The 11,664-nt window shown below is 37.9% G+C and overlaps 1 protein-coding gene across 4 annotated transcripts in view; it reads right to left on the bottom strand.

Moving 5' to 3' along the window:
- Positions 1-11,664, bottom strand: part of LOC103037339 (Down syndrome cell adhesion molecule-like protein 1 homolog) — a 181,231-nt gene that overhangs the window by 6,008 nt on the left and 163,559 nt on the right. For 2 of the 4 annotated variants that reach the window (XM_022675689.2, XM_022675694.2), the window contains exons 22-32: positions 10,842-10,959; positions 9,708-9,871; positions 9,463-9,561; positions 7,230-7,418; positions 6,803-7,090; positions 5,986-6,141; positions 5,614-5,644; positions 5,370-5,488; positions 4,417-4,569; positions 3,632-3,826; positions 1,411-1,722 (exon numbers count right to left, since the gene is read on the bottom strand). In XM_022675689.2, the coding sequence (XP_022531410.1) occupies positions 1,411-1,722; positions 3,632-3,826; positions 4,417-4,569; positions 5,370-5,488; positions 5,614-5,644; positions 5,986-6,141; positions 6,803-7,090; positions 7,230-7,418; positions 9,463-9,561; positions 9,708-9,871; positions 10,842-10,959 (1,824 nt within the window). Of the gene's footprint in view, positions 1-1,410; positions 1,723-3,631; positions 3,827-4,416; positions 4,570-5,369; positions 5,492-5,613; positions 5,645-5,985; positions 6,142-6,802; positions 7,091-7,229; positions 7,419-9,462; positions 9,562-9,707; positions 9,872-10,841; positions 10,960-11,664 lie in introns of all 4 variants that reach the window. The other 2 variants (XM_022675691.2, XM_049467378.1) reach the window with 1 other exon arrangement.

The raw sequence follows: 11,664 nt of genomic DNA, 5'->3' as shown, positions 1-11,664 counted from the left end.
ACATGTAATATAACAAAGATTGAAGGCAATATTAAAATGCAGAATTTTTAGTCCATATGCAAAAATAATCAATTATACAAGAAATACCCATAAAACTTCCCAGTAAACAGGAAAACATATAAATGCTTTCAAGACCTTCAAGAACATCACTTTTCACACAAGAAATAATTATAATATAAAAATTATTACTATCGCTTTTATTTCAGAAAGTACTGTAATATTATTGCAAAATATTCTGATGTGTCACACATTGGAAATTGGTTGGAGTTGGATACTGGGTAGCATGATGACATTAAACCTACAGTGAATAAAAAAATCATCATGTTTTATGGCATTTGTAATGATAGTTAATTATTGATATTTTTATGTGATGACGATAAAGCTCCTGAGAAGGCTGTTTCTTTCAAATATGTATCATTTTAATTAAACTTCACAATTATGTGCTACTTTTTGTTAGTCTATCACTTAAAATCTAAATAAAACTTTCTTTATTTCATTACTTACCATCTTTAATAAAGCATTTTTTTTATTTTCTCATCTCAAAACAATTTGATTTAAATTGTATATCTTAAATTTCCAGTTATTTGTACTGGAATAAAGCCCACTTTAAGTATCTGTTGATATAATGTATATTTTGTAGTATTTTATTAAAATTAATTAATTATTTCAGTTTTTAGCTGTACTGTTACAAAGCAACAAAGTCTTTATATTTACAGTACCAGTCACATCTTAAATTCAGTATTTTTTCATTATTGTTAAATGTTCTGCATTGTAGTCATCCAAACTATAAAGAAAAACATATTCAGTTAACAGCTGTGGCTCGTCATTGAATTTATTTTTTCTTAATGTGTTTGAGAGCATCAGTTGTAAAGTTGTAAAGAGGTAGAGTTACAGGTATACAGTGAATAGTGAATATTTGAGTAATGTTCTAATCCAGATTATGTCAAGAATTACTCAACTAAGTAAAGAAAAAAATGAAGAAATGAAGCTCAGTCAATCTGAAACATTCCAAGAACTTTAAAGCTATCCCATAGTATGATAAAACTGGCTCTCATCAGGACAAGGAGGAAAGAAATACCAATAGTTACCTATTTTAAGTGTACTACAAGATTACAATTTAGGAAAACAAAAAGTGTGTCCAAACACTTGCCTGGTACTGTATGTATGCGTATGGTATGTATGCGTATGGTATGTATGCGTATGGTATGTATGCGTATGGTATGTATGCGTATGGTATGTATATACTGTTTTGTTTGTACAAGTTTTGTTCTACATTTGTGTTTAAAGGATCCCTTAATATCATGCCGTAACTCAGCTCTAAAACTCAGCTCTAGAACTTTTGTACTAAACCCTGTTCAGTAACAGTAATGTACATATTGTACTTTAGGAGGACATTATGGTTGAACTCACTTTTGTTGGCGCGGTGTGGGATGGGCACCGCTACGTTTTTGCCGCGGTCGTAATCCTGTGGTTTTGGCGGTGATGCCGTAAAGCGGCAGATGCCCGGCTCAGATGGTGTGCTCATGGACGTCATGCTGTCGGCGTTGTCGTTTGTGCCCGTGGTCATCTGGTCGGAAGAACTGTCTGAGATGAAGCACTCTGTGATTTCGAACTTGGCGTGCTGTAGATGCTCCTCTAGCTTTGCATGCTCATAGGCTCGGGCCAGTTCCTCGTATGTGGAGGAAGCACTCTCTGTGGATACCATGCTGTTACGCCCTTTGTCTGAAACGTAAATCATGTAAATACAACAGATAATTAGAAATATTCTATTAGTTTAAGAAATAGATCCAAAAAATTAATCCAGTACAGTATAGACTAGTCTGTTAAACTCTTCCTGTACATAATCCAAACTCTTCCTGTAAAGTCTGTTGATAATACAAGACTTTTTTTTGTGCTGTAAAATTATTTAAATTTTGCAGCGGGAATCTGCCTGTTCATGTCTGCTTTAGGGGTGGGACAAAATATCAGCATTGCGATATATCATATTGTTTTTGTTTGTGATTCGCAGCATTGTATATGTATTTTTATTGAAACACAGGTGCTCTAAACTCCCTAAGTTATTGCTTCATTTCTCCACAAGATGGCGGTATAATCAGAGGAATAGGGTAGCGTATTTTTCGCACTATAAGGCGCACTATCAATTATCGTCTATTTTCTGCTCTATTTTCATAAATAAGGCGCACCGGATTATAAGGCGCATTTAAAGAGACACTATAAGGGACTTCTGATTCAGCAGGTCTTGCCGCTGGGTGGTAGTGGTGAGGAGGTAGCTAACTAGCTAAGTTAAGTAAAGCTAAGCTAAGTAAACAAAACTGTAATAAAAAAGGACTTTCTGTTAACGCAGAACGAGCACTGGATTTTAATCTACACAGATTTCTCTTCTGAAAAATGGGCGGTTAATGCTGAAACTTGATTGTTCCGGTGAGCCAGGGCGATATTTTAACATGGTAAACTGTCTGATATACTACCCTCTAAACGACGAAAGAGCTAGGGTGGTTAGCGGCTAATGCTAATGTTGCTCCAGCAGTGCTAGCCAGAATTAGGAGCAGGCTAATTCTCACATAGCAGTTAGTGGCTAATGCTACTGCTCCAGCCCGGTGTTAGAGAAACTTTACTGAAACTCCTGTTTAATGCTGTACTTCAGTGGAGTGGCTTTACTGTTCCTTAATACCTGACTGGTAGAACTGATACATAAATCACACTGGATTATAAGGCACACTCACTATTTTTGGGAAAATTAAAGGATTTTAAGTGCACTTCATAGTGTGAAAAATACGGTAAACATGCAGTAAAAAAAATGGGTTGTTAAATTGTGAGAAATTGACACCAATAAATCCATAATTCCTGGTATGATTATTTAGGAGTATTTTATTCTCGTTATCCTCTTCAGTAACTCAGATGCTGTAAAGTATCGTAGAGAACTGATATATCCACGTTGACAAAATCTTCCGCAGTAGAACGTTTCATTTTGAATTAACTCAGTTCATTAAAATTTTATTGAAAAAATTCTATTAAAACACCAATTCTTTTTTTTGTTCTTTTTATCATGTTTTAGACCACTCTTGACAATTTTGAATGATTGTTTTACATTTATATTGACATAAAACATGAAGCTAGTTTACGTAATGTCTAAGTTGAAGATATTGACATTTGTGTGTGTAATTTCAGGCAGTAAATATACAAAAGGAGTGTTTAGAGGCTAACCTTTGCAAGACGGGCAGTTATTTACATTCATGTGAGAGCAGAGTTCCATTTTGAATAGGTAGAAACAAAAATACTAAGAAGCTCAGATTACAATTTTAAATCATATTTTAACATTGTAAACAGTTGTAGTGTTTGACTTACTAATAAACAAAAAAAATGATTTCCCACTTCTGTCTACTACCTGTACTGTCTACTCTACCCACTACCACACTGACCCTCCCCCACCCATAGCAGCAAGCCGATTGGCTCATTCTGTTGAAGGGCGGGACTTTAAAACAGACGCCATGCTGAGCGTTACGAAGATTTCCATTTGCATATTAACCAGTGTCTGGTCTCCTCATTTATAACCGTCTCTGATATAATTTCAGGTTTAACTTTAAAGACTAAATGATATAGTAAACAATATACTGGACAAATGTGTACGTACCCGTGTCCTGAGACAGGCTGGCACTGTAGCTGTCACTCTCTGTGACCGTGATGCCGTGCTGGGAGCCCACAGTACGCCAGTCCGAGGTCAGGGTACGGGCTGGCGTGGATGCCTGGCACTTTGTCAACGTCCACTGACTTGAGTAGCGATTTCTTGTGCTGTGAGCTGACTTTACGCTTTTCCTTGAAACTGGGTCTGAAAAGAGCAGACATATGTCAATCAATCAATCTATCAATCATCCTTTATTTTTCACCTGGGAATACATTGAGGGGAATACATTTGCAATGCAGCATTTATAACTTGGGACTAAGAAAGAAAATAAAATAAAAATTAACTTTTAACTCTGTTAAACTAAAAATAAAGTAACAATACAACAAGCAGCAAAATGAAAATAAAAATAAAAAGGCTAAAGGTAAAACATGAAATAAAAAAAAGAAAAGAAAAAGAAAATAAAATTAAAAATGTAGAAAGAAACATTTAAATTTAACTTAAACTAAAAAGGCATTCTGAATAAAGGCATTCTGAATTTGGTTATGAGCTAAATGTTACAAAATAATTTTATGAGCTGAGCTGTAGAGTTTCCAGCTTACTGGTGCACTGTAGCCAAAGGCAGCTAAAAACACTCAGTATCTGTCAGGTAATCCAGTCGGTAAAGCAGATCTGATTTACCACATTTTATAGCAAACACAGAGAAAAACACTCATGTTATTTAAAACATTTTTAAATAACATTTTTTTTATCAATCTGATCACAGAATAAAACTCTACTGGTAAATCTGTACTTACTGGTTCCTGGTCTAATGTCAGACATGTCAATCAACGGGCCAGTGTTCTGAATGAGGGCAGGGTGATGGACGGACACGCCTGTGCAGAAACTCTGAGGATTCACAGATTGACTAAACTCTGTGTCCGTCACAGGAATTGTGGCTTTGTCTTCACCTAAAGATATATGAGAGCAGAATGTCCAGTGAGACCATTTAGCTAATTTAGAGACAGAGACAGTGATATACACTATATTGCCAAAAGTTTTTTTGTATTCATATGAATTCTTAATCCTGTGTTTATGGGAATTTCTGACCATTCTTTCAGAAACACACTTGATGTTGGAGGAGAAGGTCTGCCTCCACTCTAACCCATCCCAAAGATGTTCTGTCAGGTTCAGGCCAGTCAAATTCATCCACACCAAACTTGCTCATCCTTGTCTTTATGGACCTTGCTTTGTACACTGAAGTTCAGTCGAGTTGGAACAGAAAGGGACCATCCACAAACTGTTCTGGTAACACCGAGAGCATAAAATTGTCCAAAATATTTTGGTATGCTGAAGCGTTAAGTGTTCCTTTCACTGGAACTGCATAGCCCAACAGCAAAACAACTGCACACTATAATCCCACCTCCACCAAACTTTACACTCAGCACAGTGCAGTCAGACAAGAAGCATTCTTCTAGGAACCATCAAACCCAGACGTATTTATCAGATTGCCATGGGAGAATTGATTGAGAAATGATTTGTCTTGTCTCCACTGTTCTAGAGACCAGTGATTTAGTGCGTGACAGCACTGCATCTGACACACTGCACTGTGCTTAGTGATGTAACACTTGGAAGGAGCTGCTTGGTCATGAAAACCTATTCCATGAAGCTCTCTATCCTCTGTAGCAACTTATGTTTGTAGAACGGATTGATGAGTGGATACATTTGGCAATAAAATGTATTACACACAAAAACTACTGACAGGACTGACCGATCTGTTTGATGCCCTCTTTGTCCTCGATGAGAAGCTGGACACGTGGAATATCTATGTGAAGCCGTGGCCCCTGAGGTGGGCCCTTCACTGGGGTGTCAAAACTGCGATTGTTCTTACTGCTCCAGGTGTGAAACACACACACACACACACACACACACACACAAAACAATTGTATTGCAACTGCTCAGAATAAAAAACACTCAGCACCACTTAAAACTGTACAAGTTCAGTGTATTCTTACCTGATTAGCATTTCTGCCAAACTCTTTGCATCTAAAGAAGCACAGCAGAAACAGTCCGGTTATTTTTGCTGATATATCAGATATTAAGATATACTTCCTAAACTCAAAACTGTTTTTAAGTTTTTAAGTGACTTATTTCTTCTCTTTTTTTGTAGGCACAATCAAATGGCCCGCCCACAACTAGTTTTAACAGCCCCTAACTGTTTAGGGATTGACAGTGCATTTTTTGAGCTTGGTGATGAGCATGGGCACATCTCACCATCATTCCATGAAGTTCACTTAAAGACATTAAAATCGAATGTTTTCCTATATCTGCCATTCATTTATCCTTGCATACCTTCATTCTTCTTTCATTCTCTCTCTCTCTCTCACCTCTTAGTCTCTTCAGCCTCTTCTCTTTGCGCTTCTTCCGAATGATGAAGAGGAGGGCCATGCCCAGTGTCACTAAAATAACAGGAGAGCCTATAGAAAACAGCTTCTTCACATCATCGCCCTCCCCCCGGGCAGATTTGATTGGGGGAATTGTGCCTATAGGGGGGGGTGGGGGGGTGGGGGGGGAGAACAGGTATTATTATATATAAGAGGAAAACATGCACTCGTTTGGTTTTTAATACACTACACTCCCTCCTATCAAAATGAAACAAGGCCTAAACATTTGCTAAGATTTATTATAAATAATTAATCTCTTGTTCTTCCTAAAAATGAAAGGACAATTACCCCACCCACTCCTTTAACATCCACATCACTAGTAATGCTCCCAACAGCACACAACTCCTCCGATTTATGTGCAGTCAGACTCTGCCTCTTTTCCAGCTGCCGCTGATGGACCATCACAGGGTAGCCAGCACAGAGCTCGAGAACTGATACATCAGCTAACAGAGCCTGTGCTGACCAGCATCACATTAAAAGGTCCTTAGGAGTGATGAGGGAAAATAGCGCCATCTCCCTGCCCAGAGAGAGCATGGCCAACTGATTCTCCCAGACTCTCAGACTCTCATGACCCAGGAATCAAACCATTGAACCTCAGATCATAGTGACAGTGGCTCAGTTTGATGGACCACCTAGAGCATTCAACGTTTTGCTACGATAAATGCAATATTCTGGATTTTGACTTATTTAAAAAAAAAAAAAAAACATGTACCAGGCTTATTCAATCACACAGAAATTTTATTCTGATTGGTCGACTCACTGCCATCGTAGTCCAGTGTTGCGAACTGGGACGTCTGGTTGCCACAGCCTGCGCTGTTGCAGGCCTTCATCTTCAGCTCATACCAGGTGGCCTCACGTAGTTCAGCCAGGAATACGTCTGTTGTGGCGTTGGTGCGTACGCTATGCCACGCCCAGGTGCCTTTAGGACGGAAATCCAGCAGGACGGCGTTGATGGGGCACCCACCACTTGTCCAGCCCTGAAGGTTGAGCCGGGCGTGGGTGGAGTTGATATGGGTAAACAAAGGCTGGTCCTTGTTGAATTGCGGCTCTATAACAGGGAAACACAAGGGTTTGTGCAAATTAATATGTACGATGCCCAAAATTCTTTTCTTCACTGCGGAAACTGAGAATTAGTCCAGTGTTAAGCTGAGCTAAAGGCGTTTCCATGTTTTAATGTGTGTCTGTACCTCTGCCATGAGTCTTTGCTTCAATGATCTCACTGATCCTGCCCGCGCCCACGCTGTTCTTGGCGGCTAGTTTGACTTTGTACCAGGTTCCACAACGGAGGTTATCCAGTTTAAAGGAGCGCTCACTTGAGCTAATAAAGACATCTCGCCACTCTTCTGTGTTATCCACAGAGTACTGCAGTACAAAGCCTGAAAAACAAACACACACAACATCAGCAGGTGAAAGTGTCCCAAATCTGATTTTCTTACCAAATCTGAAATTTGTGTTTACCTATAACAGCTCACACATTTCATAGATGAAGCTCATGTGCTAAAGAGCAGAGCTTCATGTGAAGTTTCAGTTTCATCTACTCCAGCATCAAAGGAACTATTAAGATCTGACTGCTATCTGGGCTTAATAAAGAGAATGTGCTTTTTATTTTATTTTTTTGATGCTGCGTCCGCATTCAAGAAACACTAAGTGGTTGCGTCATTATCCCACCAATAAAACCCTAACTTACTATTTCTTACTACCTTTTTTCTTTCTGCTTGGTGTAAAAATCAGACTCGGATTTCATTATCACATATAAAAGAGGTCCAAATAAAAAACTAAAAATGTGAGATGTGTTTTGACTTTCACACAGCCACAAAAATTACACATCTATTTCACACATGACCGAACAAAAAGATTTGGGATACTTACCTGCTGTGTGAACTAAATGAGTTCAGGTCTATTGCAGAGAACTGATTATAAAATATCAATAAAATATTTAATTTGATTTGATGTTAAATGGGCTAATGGACTATCCCCAAACTAGGGCTATCGATATATTTTTATAAGAGATGAGACAATATTTAATTTCCACAGCAGCATAACTTTATATAGGCTTTGCAATGCAGGAAACTCACAGACCAATTGCCTACATGTAAATATCTGCAAGGATGCTCCTTAGCCAATCAGATATGTCTAGATTTTCACAGGAGAGGTATGAAGCCCATTCAGATGGTCTACACAAACCAGACAGTAAGGATGGAACCTGACGTTACAGTTCAAAAGCAGCATGTTTCACGTTCTTAGATCATGTCGCTGATAAACAGCAGCAGCTTGAAGCATCACCACTGAACTAAACTCTGATCTTTAGTGCCAACATGCCCACTCTTAACTGGCTGAGCACTCACCAACCAGCTCCTTCACATGGGTGTGAGAATAAACCAGATTTATAGAAAATGTAAAAGTTAAACTCAAATTTATTTGCTTATTTATTTTTTCTTAAGCACTTTAGATGTACTTTTCTGCAGAGCACACAGTATATTTTTGTATCCCTTGTTTTTAAGCTAATTGATGATGGATGGATGTCTATAATTAATTATTGTTATTTAAATTGATTTTCAGTTGTTGATTATATAAAATGCTGCAATTACTACTAGGTTACTCTAATACACCCTAATGACCCTAAATAAAAAAAGTGTCTGTATAAAGATTTGAAACATGTAGATTTGTCTCAAAAGCGTTGTTTTGTAAAAACTTTATGGGATTAGAAAATATTGAGATGTATATAATATATCGCCATTCAGCTGAAAAAAAAATATGGAGATATTAGTTTTCATCCATATTCCCCAGCCCTACCCCAAACCTTTTTAAACAAAGTCCTTTCCTTATGATGAGTTGCTTCTTTTAAGGACTGTAAGATGTGTGGCACAGCAGTACTGACTCTTAACCACTAGAGGGTGCAGAGATATCACAGATCATTAGAAATAACCCTGACTAAAACATCCTCAGATATACACAGAAGGAATGGATGAGTGCTGAGTATGCAGCTATGCAAATGGAGGCACAATATGGCATTCAGAGTCATTATCAGTCGGCATGACTTGTATTCGTCAAACTGTGACTTTTGTCTCTCAAAAGTCTTAAATATGCCACTCACAATAAATCCAGTTTTGATTGTATTTACACACGTTGCATTTCCCAGTTTCACATTTTAAGTGATCTAACTGTTTTAACGCGAGACAGAATAAAACAGGACTAACAGCATTATTTTGGGCTCTAAGTGCCGCTATATTCATGTACATTCGTTACAGCAGGCATGCTACTTTAAGCATATAGAAGTTTTAAAAAAATTCAACAAAAACAGATTTGAACTAAACCAGATTTTACATAGTGCCCCAAAAAAGGCAAATTAAAAGAAAGTGAGAGAGAGAGATGAGAGAGGACCAGATCAGGAAAATCAGGGAACCAGAAGTAGAGGTCTACCTCTAATAGAACTTCCTCCATTATCTCCTGGAATCCAGGCCAGAGTGATGGAAGAGGTTGAAGTGGTGGAAACTGTCAAACGTGGCTGATCTGGGGGAACTGACATTTATACACACACACACACACACACACACACACACACACACACAAACTTAATCTTTTTGCAAATTGCCATTTATCTCTATTTCAGTATGCAGTATGTCAGTATAAAGACTGCAGGCGTCTCTGCGGAGTGGAGGACTTACCCTGCACCACCAGGTTAATGATGATGGTATCGAACCCCAGGGTGTTAGTGGCTGTGCAGGTGTAGTAGCCAGAATCCTCTGCTTTCACTGAGCGCAGTACCAGCGTCCCATTCACCAGAATGTTCCGGTGACCATCCTGAGTGACTGGTATAGCAGAGTCCTCGCTGCAAGCGTTAAAGACATATGAAACACACTCCTTAGATGCACCTTTTGGCAATATACAGAGTTAAACTTCAACTAATTAAAGTTTAAATAATTATTGTTATCAAGCCAAAACTGATTGAGCAAAAATGTCTGTTTTTTTAGGTTTTAAATTGAGTCAACAAGAAAACATTTGAGGAAATGTGGCAGCAATTTTTTTTGGTGGTGGATTGACTACTGTGAATACTGGTGTGATCTCATACGTAGCTTCAGTATGGTTAGCTCATGGTATACAGGTTCAACTTAAAATTTCATTAATAACTCACATAAAGGCAAGGATTAGGTCCAGTCATATAGATTGCATTTTTCTCTAAACCAAAAATGTTTAAGTTACATCAATTGCATGTGACTGTAGTATTTAAATATAATATTTTAGTTTTTTTAGTATTTACCTGTATACATTTAAAGAATGTGCAGGGGGCAGGGTATAAGGTATTAGGAACCACTGGCTTAGCATACTGTGTGTAAACACATATAGCGGTACAAAATATACAGAGGCAGTTTTCCAGAAAGGATTTTAGTCTAGTCCTGACCTACTCAGTGTTTTGAATGGAGACGTTCTATTGAAAGAAGAATATAGTCTACGATTAAGATTATCCCTGCCCTGGAAACCTAATAATGCTCAAAACAGTAACAAGCATCAACCATTTCTCTAGTTTAAGGAGAACTGAGTTATTTTTCTTTACTTCTATAGGCTATTTTCTGTGTATGTCTCTTATGTGATCTCATATGTGTGTGATCATTGTTGTGTATTTGAAACAGTTTAATATTTGTAATAAATGCATCAATTAATGTTTAGTTAAAGAAAAAATGTTGCTGAGGCACAAAATAAATGTGGTTATAACATAGACAAAGCCTTGAACTGATTCTAGAACTATCTACTTAATAAGTGATAGTTCAGCAATTTAATATAGCTAAACCTGAAGCTCAGACCTGTCTTTGGTCCATTTAATAGTAGGCGTCGGCTCGCCCACTGAACTGCATGGAAGCCGGACCTCCTTCATCCAGGGAGTTGTAACTGTTCCTCCAAAAGACAGGATCTTTGCAGGAGCTGAGACAGAGAGAATAAAGAAAGCTAAGAGAAGAAATATGAGTCACATCTATAGTACTCAAACAGTAACACTTATGACACTTTTGTTTTACCACTTTTCACAAAAACATTTTTTTAGGAAAAAGCAATTACAACCCATATTTAAAACTATAAATTGATTATTGAACACTGAACATCTTTATCTGCCCAGTAGACAAACATACAAAGCATAATAAAGAATTTTGTTTGGGCACTTTGAGACCCAGAGATTTTCAGCTCTGAATCAGCAGAAAACTCAGTGTATTATATACATGCATACATGAACAGAAAGGCATGCATTCCATCTATTTTAATCACTAATCCAGGAAGTATTGATTAAACTGCTCCCTTCATTTTCTTGCCCTCTCTTCTCCCTATTGTTCACTGTATTGGCCAGGTCATCAGCTGCCATTTCTCCATCCATCTTCTCCTCCTTCGTTTAGTGCCCTTTGCTCCTCATCACATAATTAACAGCACAGTATTCCTCCATCAGTCAGAGAGAATAGACAGATAAAGAAGAGGCATGATATATAGCAGGGGGAGGAATATCAGAGTGACAGTGAATGACCCAGAATGATCTCAAGGTCCTTCTCATCACTGTCTGTGTCACCATTCAGTTTCTTTTAACGCACTGGGAATAAAAATGTGTGTGTAAAGTGTTAGAGATATAAAGAAAAGTGCAGGGTG

This window comes from Astyanax mexicanus, chromosome 18, assembly GCF_023375975.1.
Source record: "Astyanax mexicanus isolate ESR-SI-001 chromosome 18, AstMex3_surface, whole genome shotgun sequence".
In the NCBI taxonomy this organism is placed as follows: domain Eukaryota; kingdom Metazoa; phylum Chordata; class Actinopteri; order Characiformes; family Acestrorhamphidae; genus Astyanax; species Astyanax mexicanus.
This window is presented reverse-complemented; position numbering and strand designations above follow the sequence as displayed.